The sequence below is a fragment of the Miniopterus schreibersii genome (genome assembly GCF_964146895.1).
Source record: "Miniopterus schreibersii genome assembly, chromosome: 16".
Lineage (NCBI taxonomy): Eukaryota > Metazoa > Chordata > Mammalia > Chiroptera > Miniopteridae > Miniopterus > Miniopterus schreibersii.
The window spans coordinates 36,303,887-36,325,766 of NC_138116.1; the positions used below are offsets into that span (position 1 = coordinate 36,303,887).

Below are 21,880 nucleotides of genomic sequence, written 5' to 3' on the forward strand. Positions count from 1 at the left end.
ATTATTTTTAAGCAAACATTTCAGAACTTCTGAGTTGTATTGTCCTCATGGTCACTTGGGGGAAGCTAGCTACTTATTTCAATGATGTTGTCATAATTCAAAACTGTTTTGGAACTTCTCTTTGGAATGGTGTTCAGGGGTCTCACATCTTTTAATATCTCCAGTTGGTGATTAAATCTTAAACTTTTAAGGTAGATTTGATTATATAAATGCTCCCAAAGTGTTTCACAGTTAAAGCCTCTGTAATTCAGACCTCGATATCCAGTCACTTGCTTGACTTTCTTTCTTATTTATCTTCAAAAATCCAAACTGATGATCTCCTTGTCCAAATCAGCATTTCTTCCAGTGTTTCCTACTTCTTTCTTTATCCAACTCCAGAAACCTAGGTGCCATCCTTGACCCCTCCTTCATTTTCATCTTCCTTTACTGACATCACCACGCCCAGTTCACTTTGTCTCCTAAATATCCCTCTAATCCACCTACTCTTCTCCATCTCCAGTACACCACCCTAGTCCAAGCTGCCATCATCTCTTACTTAGACCCTGGTAAGAGCCTCTTAACCAGCCAGTCCACAGCCATTCTGGCCTTCTGCAAGCTTTTCTCCACACTGCTTAGAGTGATCTTCCTATGTCTCAAACTCAATCATGTCCTACCACACACCGCTTGCACTGCGTTTCAAACCTTTTAATGTGGCCCTAGCTGGTTTGGCTCAGTGATTAGAGTGTCCACCCACAGACTGAAGGGTGTCCCAGGTTCGATTCTGGCCCTGGTCGGGGTTCGTGCGGGAGGCAACCAATTGATGTGTCTCTCTCACATTGATGTTTCTCTCTCCTCTCTTCCTTCCACTCTCTGAAAAGCAATGGAAAAAAAAAAATCCTCTAGTGAGGATTTAAAAAAACAACAAAAAAAAACCTTTTAATGTGATGGTAGTTTAGGAGCTCCCAATTCCTTTGCAATGTGACTTTGCTGCTTCTCTCATTGAGGAGAAGGAATTGGGATCTATTTCCCTATCCCTTGAATCTGGGCTTGCTTCATGACCTGCTTGACTGATAGAATGTGGCAGAAGTGATGAATTCTGGAGCATAGTCCTTCAGAGACCTTGTAGTTTCTGCCTTTGTCCCTTTGCAATATTTCCCTGAGACCGCCAAATAAGGAAATTTAAACCAGTGGTGGATGAGGCCACATGAAGGAGAACTGAGGAGCCCCAGCCAACAGCCAGCACTAAGAACCAGATGTACCAGTGAGACCATCTTGGATTTTCTGGCTCAGCCAACCTGACAGTTGAATTCAGCCACATGAGTGAGCTTAGATGAACACAGCAGAGGAAGCCCATAGCCAGCCCACAGAATTATGAAAAGAATGATGAAGAAGTTTGTGCTTAGAAGTTGTTTCAAACCACTAAATTTTGGAAGTATATCAATAGATAACTGATCTAGGTTTCCTACTGTCCTTAAGATAAAGATAATATTCTAAAGTGCCCTATAAGGCCCTGTATGTTCTGAACCCACCCATGTCTCACGCTCTGCTTCCATTCCCTTTTTAGACACTCTGGCTTTGGAGATCTTTGGCTTGTATGTTCTTTTCTGCTACAAGGCTTTCTTGTATGCTGTTCCCCAACCCTCTTGCTTTCACCTTCGTAACACCTACTCGCCTGTCAGCTCTCATTGCAGGCTTTCCTCTGGCCTTTGGACAACTAAAGTCTCTGTTTGAGTGTTGTTTGTTTTGCCCATTTGTAAGTTCCACAAAGGTCATTCTGAGTCTGGTTTTGTTCACCATTGTATCCCATAGTAGGACTCAGTAAATCTCTGTTAAATTAATGGATGAGGTTCCCTGTCCACTGTGGCTCAGTTGCTTGAGCATTGCGCCATGCACTGAAAGGTCGCCAGTTTGATTCCCCGTCAGGGCACATGCCCAGGTTGCAGCTCGGTCCCTGAGATGTGTACTTGAGGTAACCAATGTTTTCTCTCTCTCTCCCTCTCTAAAATTAATAAAAAGCATATTTAAAAAAAATAAATGAATGTAGTAAATAAGGTATGACAATAAAGTAAGTTTTCTTACAAGGGGTTTCTAAATTGCCTCTGAAGGTAATTATAAGGAGTTTTTTAAGTGTTTTGAGCAATGGGGGAGGCATTGTTAAAATAAATGCATAACCCTCCAAAGTAATTATGTAAGAGAGGACTATTTGAATTTATAAATTCATGTATGTTTGTTACAGAATAACTAATCATAGTTTAGTCATACATTTTACTTTTTTTTCCCTCTACAGTCTTCCAAAATGAGTGCAAGATGATAGGAGTAGGATGTAAGTATTCATTAGTTGATCTGGTTGGTTGCTAATCCAGAAAGTGTCATGCTACTTTTTCTTTTTTGTTTTTTTAAATATATCTTTATTGACTTCAGAGAGAGGAAGGGACAGGGAGAGAGAGAGAAAAAAAACATGAATGATGAGTCATTGATTGGCTGCCTCCTCCACACCCCCAACTGGGGATGGAGACTGCAACCCAGGCATGTGCCCTGACTGGGAAGTGAACCACCATCTCCTGGATGCTAGGTCAGTGCTCAACTGCTGAGCCACGGCTGCTGGGCTGCTTTTTCTGTTTTGGAAATTGATTTTTCTCTGCTCTCTCAGCTTCAGGATCAAGGGTGCGGATGGGTAGCAGGGAGATGGTGAGGTTATAATTATTTTTTTAATCCTCACCTGAGGATATGTTTTCATTGATTTTTAGAGTAAGAGACAGGGAGAGAGAGAGAGAAACATCGATCAGTTGCCTCCTGTATGTCCCCCGACTGGGGACTGACCCCATAACCTAGTTATGTGCCCTGACGGGGACTCAAACCTGCAACCTTTCTGGTGTACCGGATGATGCTCCAACCAACTGAGCTACCCAGCCAGGGCAAGGTTGTATTTTAAGGAAGGCAGACCGCTTCTTCCCTGCCTTGTGATCTTTAAAGGTTGTAACTTTCCACCCACTTTCTGTCTCAGGGAAATCAGAGTCCTTTGGGGAAGACTAAGGGGCGGTATCTGACATAATCCCATTTGATTCTGCTTTTCTGCCATCCTCACACTTGATCTTTCACTTGTTTTCTTCTTACCTTTATAATGATACTCCTTTCCCTTTCTCTGTATCATCTCAACCATGGACCAGGTTTCATTTTACCTCTCCTTCACCAAATCCCAATGCCTCAACCTCAGAACAGCCCATCCCACTGAGCCACAAGAAAACCCCCAGTATAGTCCCTTGGCATATGTGTGGGTATCAGCCAAGAGTGAAATAAAGAAGTATAAGACCAGAGTGTGGCTAATATAAGTTCAAAACAAAACAAGGGCAGTGGTGTCAGAGGGAGGAAAAAGACCATGAAGTCAGATCTCTCTGGGTTCTAAGGAATGTGGCAACTGGAGAAAGGAAGAAAACTGGGGCCCGAGTAGTTTGGTGCTGGGTCCTTGATGAGAATGATGCCTAGGAGCACAATGCTTGGGTCTCTGAGGTGAATGAGCAATGGAGAGAAAGCTAGTACTGGAGCTTTCTAATGGAAGGGTGCTAGAAGGCCAGATATCTGAGACTGAAACCCTAACCTCCCATCGTCTGCAATTTCAGACACAGTGCGTGAGAAGGATTAAGATTTTATTTACAATCCCCTGGAAAGTCTTACACAAGGGCCATCATTATTGCTTTAAGATTTTTGCCAGAACAAAGACCAGTCCTCCTCTGCTGGGTAGGAAGTCCCACTCAAGGCTCAAAAGTCTATCCCCAGAGCTTTTTATGTCAGCCCCATATCTCTGCTGTGACCTAAAGCCTGTCACTATTTCCTGCAAAGCACAGCCCAACTCTTTTCTAAGGGCTACCTTGGCCAAGCTTATACATCTGCCATCAAATTTCCCTCTACTTTTGTCAGAAACAGCATATTAACTTTAATTCTAGTTTTAAGCCCTCCTTCATCTCCTGGCAGGGTGGCAGGGTCCTGGTTTCCCAAAGATTATCATTTACTTCCTGCCAGGGCCAGCCTGGCTTCCTTTGTATCGCACAACATTTTCCTTTGTCCCAGATGAAATCACACTCACTTATTAGGTTATTACCCCTTGATGACATTTCAAGGGCCACATTTGAGGTACTCTGCCTCTCTTATGTCTTCCATTTAGCTTTTTTTTAATGGGCCTCAGCTATTGAGATAAGAGAGAAGGGAGCGAGACCAAATGGCAGAGGGGACGGCTCAGTAGCTCATGCCTGGGATTAGCAAAAAGGCCTAGGAGAACGCAGCAGGGAGCAGCGGACTACTTTTCCTCTCAAGCTCCACTGCGGAAGGATATGGCTTTGTTCATGCGAGTCGATTTTCGAAGCCGGAACTCGTTAGTGGGCGGGGCTGCTCTGGCTCTGGCCGCTGCGTGGAGGGACCTGGAGCAGGAGGGATTCGGCTGCGGGGAAGCAGTTCTGGGTGGGCAGGGGTGCAGCGGCCCCGGGTTTGGCTCGCTGCGCCCCCCGACGGACTATTTCTTGGAATGTGGTTTGTTCCCCAGGAGCCCGTCTATCTCCATAACCGTCTGCGGGGTCAGCTGGCTCAGCACCTGGAGGAGAATGGGATGGTTGGGTCACTGAAGAAGGGCATGAAGTTTGAGGGCATGACCTTAGAGGACGCAGGGGAGCAGCACAGAGGGCCAAGTGCCAGGGAAAGAGTCACAGCTGTGCCCGTTTTGCTTTGTCACCCTGGGACCTCTCATCTGCAAAGTGAGGACTTTGTAGTGAGTGACTTCACAGGCCCATTCTGGGTTGGACAATGAGGCCTTGACTCCTGGGGAGGGGACAGAGATGGGCTCTGCCTCTGATTCTCCAGCTCACCTGTAGCGCGCCCAGATGTTCAATCAGCTGCTCTGCACTCGACACCCCCAGCAAGACTGAACTGACACCCTCACTGCGGAGACACCACGCTGGGGCCAGAGGAGGAAAACAAGAGAACTGATGGATAGTAGTGAGCATATGGACTTCAGAAGCGTCTCTGAGGAAGAGCATCCTCCCTAAGGACAAACCAGTCGGGTTTGGGAGTTTCTCAGGAGGAGAGGAGGCCCCTGCAGGGTCCAGGATTGGCAGTGCCTCACCAATAGCAAGCTGTGCCACAGTGCAGCCCAGCTGGTGAGCAATGGGGAGAAGGTCCATGACTTTGGCTTGTTGCTTCTTGCCTTCCTCACTCTGCCCTTTGTCCTTGAGCCACTGGTAGCCCTGGAGACCAAAGAGAATCAGCAAAAGACCCCACCACCACCCCAGAAAAGCCAAAATAGCCCAGTCCTGCCATCCTGAGCCCGGAGATCAAACCTTGATGGTGGCCCTGCAGGGATCTGGGACTCGCCCATCATACTTGCTAGTGATGAGGCCACAGGCCAGAGGGGACCAGGTAACTGAGCCAACACCTAAGAGGAAGAGGATTGGACGTGGGGAAAGGAATCAAGGTGATGGTGAGCCCAAGGGAAAGGTAGGGATGAGAGGGCTGCAAACCAATCTTGTGGTAGAGCTCTGGTAGCTGCATCTCCACCTTCTCTCTCTGAAACAGATGGTGCTCTGCTTGTTCACACACTGGAGGGATCAGATTGAACTGTCTGGCCATAGAGTAGGCTTCCTGAGTGAGATGGGGAAGAGCGGGGTGGGGGTGGGGAAGAGATGGGGATCAGAACACTCCTTGCATTTTCTTCCACTCCTCCTCCAATAGAGTAGCATTTGGAGTGGCCATGTGAAAAGTGGGAACCAGTTGTGGAACAGGGGGAAGTGGGGTAGCATACTCACCATGATTTCTGCAGCTCCCCATCGGGATGTCCCCCAGTATAGGGCCAGGCCCTGGTTGATGACATAGGTCATGGCTCGCACAATCTCTAGGCATATGGGAGAGGGAGAGCCTTACTGTCAGATCCCTGGCATCCAGGACTCCAGATCTGCATATATCTGCCTACCCTACCAAGACCCCAGGCATCTCTGTGGAATCAGAGAGGTTGGTTTCAGCTCTTTGCCTCCCTCCTTGTCCAAGTCCTGGGGTCTGAGCCTCCATTGTGGAGCTTGGGAGGCCTGAGCAAGGACTGGCTTCCTATCGAGGGTTTGAGAAGTGCTCAGTTTTGAAGGTCTCTCAAGGGTTGGGATGCTGCTTTTACCCTCCATGGGACTGTTGGGGTCTGAGCGATTAGCAAAGACGATGTCCACATATCCCAGCTGGAGGCGTTCCAGAGATCCTCGCAAGCCTGGGATAGGGATGAGGAGAGGAAGGTAAGCACCTCAGTTTCAGTTTCTGAAGAATTCAGATCTTACCCCTTTGCCATGGCTGCCTAAATCCCAGTTCCCCTATTCAAAGCCTCTAATTCAAGAGCTTCAGAGAATGTTCCCAACTCCTCTGGGCTCCATACCAAGCCACTTCAGGTTCCCAGTCTCTAACTCTCACCCTCGATGATGTGTTTGCGGCTCAAGCCTCGCTCAGTTTCTGCCCTATAGGAAAAGGTAAGTCAAAGATGAGGTGTGACAAAGATAGGAGACCAGGGCTGGCCTGGCACCATGAGGAACTGGGATTGCATGCTTCTCACAGGTGGGATGCAGACCTGGGGTAGCAGGTATGGGGACAGCTGTCACCACCCCCATCCCATACACCTTCACATCCTCTGTAGATCTTCTCCCCACTTATAGTGGGGCAGCCACTTACTGTCCTCCCCCAAAAATCTTGGTGGTGATGACATAGCTTGATCTCCTGGAAACAGAAATGGGAGAACCAGCAAGAAAATTATTTAAAAAAACCAAAAAACCCCACACATTTTTAAAATGTTTTAATTGATTTTTAGGGAGAGAGAAAGGAAGAGGGGAGACAGAAACATGGAGAGAGAAACATCAGTCTCCGGCCTCCTGCACACCCCCTACTGGGGATTGATCCTGAAACCTGGGCATGTGCCCTGACTGGGAATCGAACCATGACCTCCTGGTTCATAGGTCGATGCTCAACCACTGAGCAACACCAGCCGGGCAAGAAAAAGATTTTTGATGATCATGTCCCCAGCAACCCCCAAAACACAGTCTCACCTCCAACCTTTGCTCTTGAGGATGTTGCCTAGGGTTCTTTCAGCCCTGGAAGAAAGACAACATAGAAGCACTGACTCCTCCAAGGTGGATCAGTTCCTTCCCCTTTTCCCCACTTTTCCCTTCAACTAATTTCGTCTCATAAAGTGGAGCATAAACCAGGAGACAATTGGGTTGTCAGCCCCATTCTGGACTAAATAAAAGAGGCTCCTGGAACTAGGGGTGCATATAGTTTTCATTCAATCATTCAACAAATATCAACTGTGCATCAACTGCACCAAGCTCTGTTCTGAGTTCTGAAGGGAAGGACTAGGATGAAGGGAGTGGAACAGACTAGGGAGACACTGGTTCTAACCATCTGTGTGTCCCCTTCCCTTGAGTCTCTGCAAAATCCCACCTATACTTCAAAGCTTAGCTCAGATTCTGCCTCTGAGCAGAATAGAAAATGTTTTCTTATTACTATAGATTATGGTCAGTCCTTGTCAGCTTCCATAGCTCTTACTGGCTACACTAGTGCTTTTCAACTGGTATGCTGCAAGGATTTTTAAAACATGCAATACCTGACTATTTAGTCAGAGGCGCTGAACTAATTTCCCTTAGATTGTCAAATAAAAAAATGGCATCAGCCAACATAACAGTGGCCATCCACTGTGAATGAATCAAAATTATACCTATATTTTTTGTCAGAATGGCAAAAAATATATATTTTTGGAAGTGCCACAGAATTTTGGTAATTAGTTTATGTGCCATGAGATGAAAAAGGTTGAAAATCACTGGACTACACAATTCTTTGGCATTTAATCATGAGCTAAGATGTGACAAGTCTTGAGTTATGGTGGACTGTTAATTCAGTCTTTCGTATCTCCCTGTCTTTTTGGTTGGTTTGTTTAACCACTTAGACTGTGAGCTTTTTGAGGGCATACTGATGTCATTCTACAAAGCAGTGCCTGCTTTGTGCTGGGCTCTGTGTAGGTATTTAGGTGACATGAGGGAAAGCAAGACAAATTTCATGGGAGGAGGAGCATCCCAGTTGAGCAGCAGATATGGCCACATGAATCAGTAACTGATGATGGTGTGTCAGAGGGCAGTATAAAGTGTTTGGGGAATTGAGGGGGCTAGTGACCAACTTCAGGGAAGTAGGTGAAGGCTTCTGGGAGGAGCAGACGTTTGGGCCAAGTGTTGAAGATGAGTGGAACAGCAGAGGTAGGGGTAGGCCAATGTAGGTTTTGGCTACTCCCAGCATGAAGCCATGAGTGTGTGATGTGACGTGGTGTGTTTGAAAATTTAGCTTTGTAATCCCCACACAGTTGCACATAACTGATGCCCAAGATGTATTTGTTGGTTTTATTTTATTTTGACTGCACAGTATGCCCACTGCCCTCCAAGCTGGAGAGGGATTGATGTTTGGGACTGTGATTCCCATAATGTTTCAGGGCCCACTGGCTGAAAGGTTAGAACTTAGTGTTGGCAAAATTCCCAGGGTTCTTGAGAGGGAAAACATGAAGCCCTGATGTTCTTCTCAGGCTTCTAAATATAAATTAGCTCTTTCACCCCAGTCCTTACTTTCCAGCTGCGTACACTTCAGTGGTGTCAAACAGGTTTACACCGTGCTCATAGGCTACTGTCAGCACATCCTCTGCTGTCTAGGGAGGTGAGAGAAAGAGTTGAAGATCAACAACTAGCCCCTCAATTACCTCCCTCACTGCACTCTGGCCCATAGCACCTCAGCCTTGGTTTCCACATTCTCTCCCCTTTCCTCCTCCTCCAGCTGCTTGTCCCATTCACCATTCCCTCTGCTTGTCCAAACCCCTTTCCCCTTGTTCTGGTTCCCTCATAGCCCCTCACCCTGCTTCTAGGTCCCATCACTTATACCTCATCTGAGATCTGAGAACCAAATGTGACCCAGGTACCTGCAAGAGAGAAGCCAGGCACGTGAGAACTGTGGGAGGCAAGTCATGAAAGAACACCCTTCCCTTAAATCCAACATCTTTCCCTTAAATCCTTTTTTCTAACTCACCTAGGCCAAGACAGGACACACGAAGACCAGACTTTCCTAGGTTTCTGCAGGAGACAGAAGTAGCAGGAAGGTGTGGAGCCTCCATTAGGGACATAGATTATCAGCTCCCAGCTCCTCTCCTTCCAGAATGAGAAGCCCTCAGGGTGTCCAGTCCAAAGAAACTAGACCCAGTAGGCTACAAACTGGGCAGTGCTATGCCCACAGCATAAGTGAACAAATAAATGACTTCCTCTGGATACACTGTCCAATGCCTCTCTTCCTTACTATCACACTGAAGATGTGCTGCTGGTTTGTGTTGCTCCTGGTGGGATTTTGTCTGTGTTTGAGGCATCTCTGGCATGTGTGGAGTTGGGGGCCCCAAAGAAATGTGACTGGCTGATTGTGATGAGTTTGTGGAAACAGACCTTCAGACAGAGAGTGCTATGCTAAAGGGCAGACACCAGAGTGGGAGGGGTAAACCAAGTCGAATTCAGGCACTCAGGCAGGCAGGGGTCCCTTGATAGGCTAGGCAGATGGGCCTCCCACAAAGTAGGTAGGACACCTAGGTGGGGAGTATGACAGGAAAGGCCAGTTCTCCCTCTTCCTCTCTCCACTCCCTCTGCTCCTGTGGGTTTGTGAAGTCTGTCTCTGAAATAGAGCGCCCCTCCTCCCAAGGCCCCCACTCAGGTAATCAGCTCAGCTTCCTAAACAGAACTGCCACATGGAAGGGATCAAATTCCTCAACTGACAAAGCCAGGTCAGATCAGTGATCTCTGCTCACACCCAAGCAGGAGCCCCTCCCCTGCCCCTCCTGCCCCCCATGCCAGTTCTGAGAGCCCAGCAGTTCTTCTCTGAGATAAAGTTGGTTACATTACAGTCCACTTCCCCACCTGACCCCTTTTCCTCAGCATAGGCTTGAGAAATGTGGTCTATCCTTCGGACTTCTGTCCCCACCAAGATAGGTTGCAGGAGACTGGGCCCATGGGGCCGGTGAGGGCAGTATCTGGGTCAGGCACCCTGAGCAGGCCAGAGTGAGAAGCCCTTTCCTTCCCCCTCTTCCTAGGACACAGACCCAAGGACACTCTTGGGGGGAGGGGGCACAGCCTGGAGATCCATGCATCCCTGGCTTTCCTGGGGGTAAGGAGAAAAGCTCAGGAGCATCATCCCCTGGGACTGACAGGACCGGATCAACCTTGGTAAACTTGAATTTTTCCTAGTCAAGGGTATCAACGGAGACCAAGAGAGGGACCAAGTCAGGGAGTGCTGGTGATGGGAAGAAGAGATGGAATGAGGCGGGACCTTCTTAGCGAAGTTTGAGGGGGTCCTGGGGCATCCCAGGAAGCCTCGGGGCTCAGGAAAGGGGAGCAGATAGGGTGGGCTGCCCGGCCACCCCCATACCTGTATTTCATGCCAGTGCCTCGGCCGGTGCTCTCTCGGAGGGCCCCAGCGGGCGCTGGGGGTCTGGGGACCACTGCGGCCCGGGCCTTGGGGCCCGACCCCCCTCCTCCTGGAGGATTCCCATGCACCCCACCGACCGGCCCACCGTTACCGCCCCCGGGGCCCGGCCGGGGTCCACACAGACGGTCCTCACTGCTCCGGCTGCGAAGGTTCTGCTCAGTACACGCGATAGACACCTGCATGCCGGCCGGCCACGGGGGAGGGGGCTCCGAGGGGGCGGGAAGGGTAGGAAACCGGGAAGCCCGAGGGCTGACAACCGGGGGTGTAGTGGCTGGAGCCCTGAGGAGAGCGGGACGGCTGAGGAGGCTGCGGAGGGAGTCAGCAGGCAGGATCGGGCCCGCGGGGGCGGGCTGCTGGAGGTCGCGGGGTTTGCGGTGGGAGGAGAGAAACCCCGGGGGAACCACGAGGGGAGATACTCGTTTACGGGGCACCGGCGCGGGGCGGGGGGGGGGAATGAACGAGGGTAACGGTGGAGGGCGATCCAAGGAGGGTAGGGACCTAGGGACCAGTGGGGCGGAAGAGAGGTGCCTCCCCAAACCGCAGTGGGACCCACTAGGTTCCCAGACGCGTCCGCAGCGGGCCCAGCTGATCAACATGCAGGGACCGCCCCCTTATCTGCTTAAACCCGCCTGCCTCCCGGTTAAACCGCCGACATCTGCATAAGCCCCGCCTTCCGAGGCTCTACCGCAGGCATATGGGGTGCACTCCGAGGAGCCGGAGAGCAGAAGTCGGGAGGGTGGTTCTTGGTACTCTCTGGGACCCGAGGCAGGGTCGGGCTTCCTCCAGCTCAGTAATTCTCAACAGGAGATGATTTAGTCCCCCAGGGGACATTTGACAAGCTCTGAAGACATTTTTGACTATCAGAGGGCTGTGCTACCAGCATCCAGTGAGTGGCGCCCAGAACAAAGCACAGGACAGCACCCCCACCCCCAAACAATGAAATATCCAGCCCGAAATGTCAGTAGTGTTGCTGTTGAGAAACTCGTGGTTCAAAGCCTCTGTGCAGGCTCAGGGGATGCGGCCACCCCTCATGAGTCCATGAGTGGGGCAGGGTCTCTGACCAACCACCCAAACTGACAGCTCAAGACGCAGATAGTGACAAAGAGTTTATTCTGTACTTCCAGTGGCATCTGGTAGAGGATACAACTGGAGAGAGAGCCTGGTTTGGACGGGGAGGGCACCAGTGTAGGCTTCCTGGGGGCTCGAGGGGTTGGAGGGGCAGGCAGTGGGGGCCCTCAGGTGAAACAGGTTAGGAAGGGCCCAGGCACACAGAGATTCTCCTGAGGGGTGAGGTACGGTGCTTCCTTCAGCCAGCCCTGGCAGAGAAAAAGGGCAGAGAGCGGACGTAGGAGTCCAGTCGGGAGCGGAAGAGCTCACTTTGTACGGTTTGTCCCAGCGGGCACAGGGGATTCTTCACCACCAGCTCCACGTACAGCTATGGAGAGGGAGGGTGTTAGAGCCAGGCTTTAGACACTTCTTGTTTCCAACTCCAAACCTAGTATAACCTCAGGGATGTGTGAACACAAAAGGATCAAGGGCTGGGAGGTATGCCTCCTTGAGGAGAAACTGGTGGTGGGAGTGTTGAAAACTCTGATTTCAATAGAGATACAATACAATACAGTAGGATCCTAGCAGGGAATCTGAAGGAGTCTTGGGGCTCTATATGGCCATGGCATAGGTTGAAGGGTTTTGGGGGAAGGGTCCCAGGGGCTGGTACTGACCGCACTGTAAATGTGATGCAGCACATCTCGGATGGGCCCCACGCCCAAGTCAGTATTCATGACAACCTTGATCCCAGTGGGCGTCTCATAGTAATGGAGTTTATAACGACTAGTTTGGAAGGCCAGAAAGCCATCCTTCCTGCAGGGATGAGGAGGATGTTAAGGAATGGGAGCAGAATCTCTCCCAAAAAGATACTTCTAATCCTCTCTAGGTCGACTCCCTTTTCTCTAAACATATCTGTAGGAGCCTGGTTGAGCAGACACCCCCCATTCTCTCTCCCCCTACTCCTGCCCCCCACTTTGCCCCCACTCCCAACCTCTCTACCTTCAGATTTTCCCCACCAGGGCTCCTTTCAGCTCCAGCACTCTCGCTCTGAGTTCAGCTTCCCTTCTCTGGGGGCAAATAGCCCATTCCACTCCAGAAAGTTTCCCCCACCCCAAAATTCCCAAGGCTAGTCCTCCTTCCCTCAACATCTCCTCTGACTCCGCGTACATGTCTAGCGGGGACATCTTGCTGACAAACGAGCGGATAGAGAAGAGCATCCCGTACATCAGCTTGAATTCCTGGAGGGAGAGAGGCACAGTTAGCTCTCGTTTGTTGAAGCAGACAAGCCAGGGTTTGGAGAGGTAGGGCTGGACTAGGACTATGTGCATCTGGAGATGCGAGGTCACCCGGTTGCGCGGGGCCCTCTCGTCACCTCCTCCTTGGGGATCCCCGCTTGCTTCTTGCGGTGCCACTCGCTGTAATGCAGACATACTCCATTTCGGTCAAACAGGTACAGGTTGTGGACCGTCATCTGCAGGGCACAGAGTGTGAGCCTTGCTCTGGAGCCGCCCACCCTCCGTGGGTTCCAGTGTTCCGTCCCGGATCCCTCCAACCAGGCGGGATCCCCCCTCCCCCAAACTCACCGGAACTGCTCCAAGTGCCTGTCACTAGATACTTCCGGTTTCCGCGGAGCCCCGCCCCACCGGTTCCTCACGCTGCGGCGGAGCAGTAACTGCCTCCCAACACCTCTCAGCCAATTCGTGGCCGTAGGGACCGCGCATGCGCGTCCAGGCTCTCGGGCTCCAGAAGCCGTGAGCGGCCGCGAGCGAAATCCCGGACTGGTGACGTCATCGAGGCGAGCGAGGCGGGGCTTCAGCCGGTGGGCGGGCGGCTGCCAACGGTTTTGAGTGTGGGGAAGCGCGCGAGAGTGGAGGTCTTGGTCTTTCCCTGTGCGGGCTCGGTGGAGGGGGCTAGCCCTTGTCCTCACCTTGACGAATTGCGGGGCTGAGGACTGAAAGTGCGGGATCATTGGGACGGGGTAATCGCGGTAGAGCATCTCAGGCTAGGTTTGAGGGCGGCGTAGTTTTTTGGGACGTTCCGAGAGTGTGACTGAGTGTTCACAAGGTTTCTTTTGGGGTAGTAGGAAGGGAGGGATTCTAGGGGGCCTTGCCATGGTTTTCTTGCTAGGAAGGGTTGGAGGGGGTATACAAGAGAGTTGACCCTGGGTAGAAGGGTGCAGCGGGCTGAAGGGTGTGGGGAGCTTGACGTTCCTGCCTCTCTGAGACTGGAGCAAGTTGATGGGCAAGTAAGGCAGCTGGACGGAAATTAGGCCCCTATTGGATTTGGGTTTGTTTCAGTTTGCACGTCTGGGTGTGAGATAAGGGCTGAGTGGACCAGTGGTAGCCTGTGCCAGAAGTTGACCTGCAACTTTCAGCACTTCAGATGAACTACAGTGGTGCTTTTGCCCGGCAATCGGTCTTCTGTCCCCACTCACTCCTTGCTGCACCCTCCTTTTTCACAGTTTCCAGGAGCTGTGGAAAGAAATGCTTTTGCTCTCTCCCATGACCTGTGGTACCGGTGGGAACCTTTCCTCTAACCAGAAAGACTCCATACCCTTATTCACCAAGGTTCTTTGGCTTGGAGTCTTCCTCCTTTCTCCCAAATCTTCCTTTTCTGTGTACTTTCCCCACTGGGCTCTTCTAAAGCAGAACAAGGAATTCCCAGCTCTCCTGTCTCCACTTGTCTCTTGCCTGTACTTATGGCGACATCAGCTACCAGCCCCAGTTCACCTCTCCGGGCGGAGGATCTCCTGAGTGATTCATCAGAAGCCCCTGGGCTGAACCAAGTATCCTCTGAGGTCACCTCCCAGCTCTATGCTTCTTTGCACCTCAGTCGTCAGGCAGAGGCCACAGCCCGAGCGCAGCTGTATTTACCCTCCACCTCCCTACCGCCTCATGAGGGGTTAGACAGCTTGGCCCAAGAGCTGAGTCGCAGTTTGTCACTTGGATTGGAGAACAACTTGAAGAAAAAGATGAGGGAGGTGTGTCTGGGGGACCTCTAGGGTCTTGGGATTGGGGGTGGTAAAAAAAACACACCTTTACTGAGACTTGAACTATCAGATTTCAAATTCCTTTTAAGTACAATCAGTATTGCTTGTTTCTGGGAGCAAATGTTTAGGAGGGGGAGAGTGGCCTAGGACACCACAATTTGGGAAATTGGGAAATTTCCCAGTGTTTTCTTTGTTAGCGATACCTGCACTGTGGGATAAGTTCCTGTGCTTTGACTGGGATTTGGGGACTGGGGGTGAGGGTGAGTTTTCTTCATTCTAAGAGGTAACTAGGGACTTAAGGATAGCAGCAAAATATGCTAAGATCCTTCCAGCTCAAAACTGTTATGATTGTGTGGTTCAAAATTAGGCATGTAAATCATTAAAACATAGTTTAATCAATTACACATGTTACAGAGAAGATAGTTATTAGTATTGCATAGAAAAGGTCTCAAAGCCAATTTGCAGACTGGTTAGGTCTTCCAGAGTCTGAAAAACTGATAGCCATGAGCTACACAGTCTTTAGGCAGGGTATTTGCTCTCCAGTTGGCAAGAATCCTCACCACTGTTGTCTTAATGTGCCAAATTTATTTACACTACCTGTCTAGCTTCTGTACACATTTGAGTATCTGACCCTTATTGGATTAGTTCTCTTGTTCTTTCTTTTCTAGGTGCTGCTGGGGTAAAAATTCGTGGGTTTTAGGGAGTACTGGATGCCATCTACCCTAGCAGTAGGTAGAATATAGATTATTCAAGTTGCTTCTGGTTTCTGTGTTACTTTTCTAGGATGGTTCCAAGCATATCTTTGAGATGGAAAGTGTTCGGGGCCAACTCCAGAGCATGCTCCAAACCTCACGTGATACAGCCTATCGTGAGTAAATCCCTTCCCTATAAAGGAGAAGCTATATTTTAAGGGATGGGAGAAAGTAGAGAAAAGAAGTGGAATGTGAGGAGTACCTAGGCCTCTGACAAGATTTCAGGAGCAAAGGCTCCAGTTCTTTGGGAGAGGGGCCGGAGGAGTGGGTGAAGTAGAAAGGAAGGCTCTCTGCTCTCTTCTCCTCCGAGTGGTCCCTGTTCCTATCCTTACCTGACCCTGGCTGTGGGATCCTTCTGGTTCTCTGCAGAGGATCCCTTTGCTCTAGGCGCTGGTTCAGAGAGACGGGAAGAAGACTCCTTTGACAGTGAAAGCACAGCCACCTTACTTAAGTGAGTTCTTGGGATTCTTCTAGCTTGCTTGCTTGCTTTCTTGGAAAGCTGAGTGTTCTGTTCCTTTGATCTTCCTTTACTGCTATTGTACCTCTTCAGACCTAAGACACTTGTCACTTACCTGTTAGTGTTATCCTTTCTCTCCTATCTGCTACCCCCTTTAGTCCTTCAGGAACGTGGGCATCTGCTGACTAGTACCTGGCCTTCTCCCAACCTCTAGTCCTCCTTCTCCCAGAAGAGTTAGCTTGCTTCTGCTGAGACGTTTACCACAGGGAGTGTGGCATCGAGAAAGGAGCACTATAGAGTGAATCAGAGAACTTATGTGCTATTTATGGTTCTATCACTACCTAACTTAAAAACTTCTTGCCCTTTCTGAGTTTGTTTCCTTATTTGTAAAATGTCACAATTGGTCTAGTGGGTCTTAAAAGCTTTCCCAACCCTAATATTTCTACCTGATTTGCTCAGCACCCGGCCTCTGCAAGACTTATCTCCATCTAGCTCAGCCCAAGCCCTGGAGGACTTGTTTCCCCGCTACACCAGCCTTCGGCCAGGACCCCCACTCAATCCCCCGGATTTTCAGGGCCTGAGAGATGCACTGGATTCAGAGCATACCCGTCGCAAGGTGAGATATAAAGACTTCCTTTTGAAAGCAGCAAAGATTAGAAATAGGGCTGACTGTTAAAAAGGGCAGAGGGTTAAGGGCCCACAAGCTGGGACTTTGCTCAAATGGGTCTTCAGGGAGACCCCCTTTCACCATCCTATCTAAAATGCCACACCTCCCCTCCCATTACTCTGTTATTTCTTTCATATAGCTTATCATAATCTGATATATCTTGCTTGTTTTGCCCTTCTAAAATGTAAGCTGCTTGTTCAGCACTGTCTTCCTAAAGTTTAGAATATACCTAACATATAGAAACACTCCATAAGTGTTTGGTGAGTGAACAATGAACTTTGTTGTTTTGTACAAAGGTTTTATAGTTGTTGATATAATGAGCTTTATCTCTTTGAACTTCAGCCTGTCTGAAGTGGGAAGAAAGAGGGATAAGGCAGAAGAAAAGTCAAAATCATTAGTTGTGTTGTCATTTTGGAACTCTCTCTTCTATTTTCAACTCCCTGGGCATGAGTGCAAGGCTTTTGCCTTTATCCTTGCTATGTTTAATCATTGTGTTCAATGAGCTTCTCAAGGCAGGAGTAACTTCCCACTCTGCAGCATGGGGTGCTGCTCCTTTACCAAAAGGCCCATGGAAATTTTTCTCAGGAGATCCAGGGAAGGGAAGAGCCTCGAGCTAAGCCCCTGCTTTCTGAGATGGCAGAGGAAGGTGTTGGAGGTCTTGGGCCTTAAGGTTCCTGCTCCAAAATTCCTGATTCTCCTCCATACCTATTCTGTTCTTGGGACAGAGCCCATTTCCCGTCTCCAGCCCATTTCCCCTTAGAGGAGCTGGAAAGTTTGGTGCTTTGGTCAGACTAAGAATGGCAATACTCAGTTTCCTTATCCTCTTCCCAGCATTGTGAGCGCCATATTCAGAGCCTGCAGACCCGAGTGCTAGAGCTTCAGCAACAGTTAGCTGTGGCTGTGACTGCTGACCGCAAGAAAGATATCATGATTGAACAACTGGACAAGGTGCCAGGGTAGCAGAATGTGGTGGATCTCTCCATGGGGTGCACCAAGGAATAGTAAATAGGGGGTGGCCAACCAACATCTCTTTGTTCATGCTAGGAGCTGGGTTAAGGTGTGGGTTTACTGACTACTGTGACTGTTAACCTTGCTTCTATGGGCAGAAAGAGGGCAAAAATATTATTTTGAAATGCCATCTGACTTTCTTCTCCTGAGACCCTGGCCCGTGTGGTGGAGGGCTGGAACCAGCATGAAGCTGAGCGCACAGAGGTACTTCGAGGACTCCAGGAAGAACGCCAGGCAGCTGAACTCACTAGAAGCAAGCAGCAGGAGGTGGGCAATATGGCATTAGAACCTAGGTCACTGATTGCTAGAATGAAGGGGGTAGAAATAGCTCTGGAATTAGGGTTCTTAACAGATTGACCTGAATCTTGCAGTAGCTGGCCTGACAATTCTCTCTTATTTCTGTTCCTTCACTGTTTCTGCTATCAAACTTGCATCACTGATGTCTTCCCAGCTCTCCCTACACCATGTAGTGTTTTTGGCCCTCAAGTAATTTAGTTAACTTTTGGTTTTAAAGTTTACATTGTTAATGCTTTTTGAAGTATAACATATAGAGATTCCCCTTAGTTCCTCTGTCCTATGTACCCCTCTCCCCAAAAGACAGTAACCCGCCTGGAACAAAGTCTTTCTGAGGCCATGGAGGCCCTGAATCGCGAGCAGGAAGGTGCCAGACTACAGCAACGGGAAAGAGAGATGCTGGTGAGAATGCTGAGTTGGGTTAATTCCAGAGGGCTATGGGCTGTTGGTGGATTGTGGGAGTTCATAACTTTAGTTGCACTAGGGCAGTATTTCCCACTCTACAAAAAGGGCTCTGCCACCAAGTAAGTTTGAGACTGCAAATTATACCCTCACTAAATTATCTGGGGAATTATTATTATTATTTTTAAATGTATCTTTATTGATTTCAGAGAGAGGAAGTGAGAAAGAGATAGAAACATCAATGATGAGAAAGTCATTGATCAACTGCCTCCTGCACACCAGCTGCTGGGGATCGAGCTCGCAACCCCGGCATGTGCCCTGACTGGGAATCAAACCTCGATCTCCTGGGTCATAGGTGGATGCTCAACTACTGAGCCACGCCAGCCAGGCTGGGGAATTATTTTAAAATATAGATTTCTGGGCCCCATACCCAGAGATTTTGATTCAGTAGATATGCAGTGGGGTTTGGGAACTTAAATATTTTCAGAAATTTCCTAGGTGATTTTGTTCAGCCAGGTTTGGAAACTCTGGTCTAGGGCATAGCCAAAAAAGGTATGGGATGAGACTCATTCACATTTCTTATTGCTGAAATGATAAGGTGATTACCCATATGAATTAGTAGCCAAGTTTGGAACTTGTTGCATGTATGACACATGCTTGCTACATGCATACTGGTACTTAAAATCTTAACAGGCTATACCCAACAATGTTGATGATGGTTGCTGGTTGGCTAGTACATGATGGTAGGCTGGATTTTTTATCCTTTGTGGAACTTCTTTTGATGATGGTGATAGCTATTGTATATTGAGTAATTACTATGTGCCAGACACTGTGCTAAATGCTTTACATACACTTTTTTTTTTTTAATATATCTTTATTGATTTCAGAGAGAGGAAAGGAGAGGGAGAGAGAGACAGAAACATCAATGATGAGAGAGTCATTGATCAAGCCCACAACCCGGGCATGTGCCCTGACCGGGAATCAAATCCTGATCACCTGGATCCTAGGTCGACGCTCAACCGCTGAGCCATGCCCGGCCGGGCTACATACACTTTTTAAAAAAAGATTTTTAAATTGATTTTTAGAGAGAGAGAATGGAAGAGGGAAAGAGAGAAACAGATGTGAGAACAATACATCCATCAGCCGCCTCCTGCATGCCCCCTACTGGGGATCAAACCCACAACCCGGGCATGTGTCCTGACTGGGAATCAAACCAGCACCTTTTTTTTTTTTTTTAATCCTCACCCAAGGAATGAGGATTTTTTTTTCCCCATTGATTTTAGAGCAAGTGGAAGGGAGGAGGCAGGGGGAGAGAGCGAGAGAAACATTGATGTGACAAAGACACATCGATTGGTTGTTTCCCACATGTGCCCTGACCAGGGGTGAAGATTAGACCTGCAACCCAGGTACGTGCCCTTGACTGGGAATTGAACCTAACATCCTCCAGTATGCGGGGGCAACACTCTAACCACTGAGAAACACTGCCCAGGGCTTGAACTAGCAACCTTTTGGTGCATGGGATGATGTCCAACCAACTAAGCTACACTGGCCAGGGCTACATATACTTTTTACTTTAATCTTTACAAGGTCGACCCTGATATTATGTCTGCCCATTTCACAGATAAGGATGTGTACCTAAGAACACATAGTAAATGACAGAGCTGGGATTCAAACTGAGATTGGAACCCAGATTTACCTATTTCTGGAATAGAAGCTCTTATCTACTATATTATAACTCACTGGGGGCTTTTGTTTTTGCTTTTTAAAAAAACACATATCTTTATTGATTTCAGAGAGAGGAAAGGAGAGGGAGAGATAGAAACATCAATGATAGGAGAGCCATTGGTCGGCTGCCTCCTGCACCCCCCGACTGGGGATCGAGCCCACAACCCCGGCATGTGCCCTGACCGGGAATCGAACCCTAATCGCCTGGATCCTAGGTTGAAGCTCATCCGCTGAGCCAGGCCTGGGCATGCGGGGCTTTTGTATTTTTAATGGACATAATTCTCAGTGGGTACATTGTATATGGGTGAGGGGGCAGTTTGCTGGTCTCTTGAGGGCATGCTGAGGATCTTGGTTTTCTCCTGGGGCTATAGGAAGAGGAAAGGCAAGCTCTGACCTTGAGCTTGGAGCTAGAACAGCAGCGGTGCCGGGCCCTGCAGGAAGAACGGGATGAGGCTCGTGCTGGGCAAATCAGTGAGCATCGACAGTTGGAGACGCTTCAGGTTGCCCTAGAAGAAGAAAGGCAGACCCGGGCCCAGCAAGAGCTCCAGCTTAAGGAACGCTACCAGGCACTGCAGGAGGAGGGCAAGGCTCAGTTGGAAAGGGAGAAGGTAAAAGCTGTAGTTGGGGAATGGGGAACATATGAAGGGCAAAAAAATTAAATGAGATGTGATGTTAGTATATGGGGTGTTGAGGACTGGGATGGAGGGTGGAAAACTATATGTGGAGACAAGATGGAGAGTGTAGGGCCAGCTAGAAGGCTTGGGCATCAAATACACGGAAGACCAAAGAGTAAGATTAAACAGAGATTAGGAACTAGATCAAATGTGGAGAGGAAAAGGAAGCCTGGGTTTTAGGGTCTTAGGGTATGGAGGTGGAGATGAATTGCAGAATAGAAGTAACCAGGAGACAGGAAATTAGGTATGTACTTAAGTTTGATTTCTCTTTCTCAGGGGAACATGCAGAGGGAAGCGCAGGCCGCCCGGGAGGCCCAGCAGCAGCTGACATTGACGCAGTGTGAGGTGCGGCGGTTGGAAGGAGAGCTGGATACGGCTCAGAGAGAGAGAGATGCCCTGCAGCTGGAAATGAGCTTGGTGCAGGTCAGGAGAAGTAGCTCTGAGGCAGAGTGACCTTTTAGGAGTTATGACAAACACATTTCTAATTAGAATTTTGATTTTTATGGGCCTCTGTTTTTATGTGTAAAATGTGTGTTAAGGACAAATTAACAAGTTTCTGAGAACAAGTCAAATCTGAGAGACTTTTTGCCCTTATTAATGGTTGATTTAAGGAGATACTCAATTTCTGGGTTAGTTAGACCAGTGTTTGAACAAACACACTTCATTCACCTAGCCCATTGAATTGGAGGACTGACCGCATGGAAACTAATTTATCAAGGAGGCCAAGGGTAAAGATGTTAGTAAACAATTTATAAATAGCAATTTGTAAGCTGCTGTGAACTGGTGCTAGATGTATCTGTGTACTTGTGCATTTAATAAGCCTGTTAAATAGCCTCTCTATGAAAACTCTGTGCTAGGAGCTGGGGCTAGTCCTCACCAATAAGGAGCTCACCAGCTAGATGGGGAATTTTTCTAGTGCACACTTTTTTTTTTTTTTTTTTAATATATCTTTATTGATCTCAGAGAGAGGAAAGGAGAGGGAGAGAGAGATAGAAAGATCAATGATGAGAGAGTCATTGATCAGCTACCTCCTACATGTCCCCTACTGCAAGTCGAGCCCACAACCCGGGCATGTGCCCTGACCGGAAATCGAAGCCCAATCTCCTGGATCCTACCTAGGTTGATGATTAGCCGCAGAGCCACACCCGGCTGGGCTCAAATAATTTCTTAATTCCTTCCCCTCTCTCTTTTGCTTCTGGTACTCCTATGGTGCAAATGTTGATAGGCTTGTATTTTTGTTTTGTTTTTAAACCATTGTCAATGTCTGCTCTTTTTTTGTTTTGACTTAATTTATCTTTATTGTTGAAAGTATTACACATGTCCTTTTTTACCCCCATTGATCCCTTCCACCCTGCACACCACCCCTCCTCCAGGCCT

General features: G+C 48.7%; 3 protein-coding genes across 17 annotated transcripts in view; 1 reads left to right on the forward strand and 2 right to left on the reverse strand.

Annotated features, from left to right (window-relative positions):
* Positions 1-3,607: 3,607 nt before the first annotated feature.
* On the reverse strand, positions 3,608-11,063 carry KCNAB3 (potassium voltage-gated channel subfamily A regulatory beta subunit 3; the record flags this gene model as incomplete). Of its 4 annotated transcripts, XM_081116135.1 has the most annotated exons (14): positions 10,429-11,063; positions 9,052-9,095; positions 8,907-8,944; positions 8,598-8,677; positions 7,038-7,082; positions 6,667-6,711; positions 6,412-6,455; positions 6,128-6,214; positions 5,769-5,854; positions 5,484-5,604; positions 5,304-5,398; positions 5,090-5,210; positions 4,833-4,921; positions 3,608-4,561 (listed from the first exon to the last, which is right to left on the reverse strand). In XM_081116135.1, the coding sequence occupies exons 1-14, from the start codon at positions 10,668-10,670 to the stop codon at positions 4,484-4,486; spliced, it is 1,215 nt and encodes a 404-aa protein (XP_080972261.1). In that variant the 5' UTR covers positions 10,671-11,063. The 4 variants fall into 4 exon arrangements, with proteins under 4 accessions (XP_080972261.1, XP_080972259.1, XP_080972260.1 ...); XM_081116133.1 differs by having other exon boundaries at positions 4,476-4,561; positions 4,833-5,210; positions 10,429-10,835; XM_081116134.1 differs by lacking the exon at positions 3,608-4,561 and having other exon boundaries at positions 4,746-4,921; positions 10,429-10,835.
* The window catches only part of CNTROB (centrobin, centriole duplication and spindle assembly protein), a 32,579-nt gene continuing 16,028 nt past the window's right edge, over positions 5,330-21,880 (forward strand). For 2 of the 11 annotated variants that reach the window (XM_081116120.1, XM_081116127.1), the window contains exons 1-9: positions 13,382-14,515; positions 15,308-15,392; positions 15,646-15,727; positions 16,193-16,349; positions 17,232-17,348; positions 17,559-17,675; positions 18,006-18,104; positions 20,201-20,437; positions 20,780-20,926. In XM_081116120.1, coding sequence (XP_080972246.1) covers positions 14,234-14,515; positions 15,308-15,392; positions 15,646-15,727; positions 16,193-16,349; positions 17,232-17,348; positions 17,559-17,675; positions 18,006-18,104; positions 20,201-20,437; positions 20,780-20,926 — 1,323 coding nt within the window. In that variant the 5' untranslated portion in view covers positions 13,382-14,233. Of the gene's footprint in view, positions 5,461-13,381; positions 14,516-15,307; positions 15,397-15,645; positions 15,728-16,192; positions 16,350-17,231; positions 17,349-17,558; positions 17,676-18,005; positions 18,105-20,200; positions 20,438-20,779; positions 20,927-21,880 lie in introns of those variants that run through there. The other 9 variants (XM_081116123.1, XM_081116124.1, XM_081116129.1 and 6 more) reach the window with 9 other exon arrangements.
* Positions 11,582-13,125, reverse strand: TRAPPC1 (trafficking protein particle complex subunit 1). 2 transcript variants are annotated; one of them, XM_081161964.1, is made up of 4 exons: positions 12,908-13,125; positions 12,703-12,773; positions 12,210-12,348; positions 11,582-11,923 (listed from the first exon to the last, which is right to left on the reverse strand). In XM_081161964.1, exons 1-4 carry the CDS (start codon positions 13,004-13,006, stop codon positions 11,795-11,797), a joined length of 438 nt encoding a protein of 145 aa, XP_081018090.1. In that variant the 5' UTR covers positions 13,007-13,125; the 3' UTR covers positions 11,582-11,794. The 2 variants fall into 2 exon arrangements, with proteins under 2 accessions (XP_081018090.1, XP_081018091.1); XM_081161965.1 differs by having other exon boundaries at positions 12,760-12,773; positions 12,908-13,096.

Coding starts and splice junctions, on each gene's coding strand:
- TRAPPC1 (XM_081161964.1), bottom strand. CDS start 13,006: ATGACGGTCCACAACCTGTACCTGTTTGACCGAAATGGAGTATGTCTG. Junction 12,349..12,702: donor AAGATGTCCCCGCTAGACAT/GTACGCGGAGTC, acceptor TCATCCCTGCAG/GAAGGATGGCTTTCTGGCCT. Junction 11,924..12,209: donor TGCATCACATTTACAGTGCG/GTCAGTACCAGC, acceptor CCCTCTCCATAG/CTGTACGTGGAGCTGGTGGT.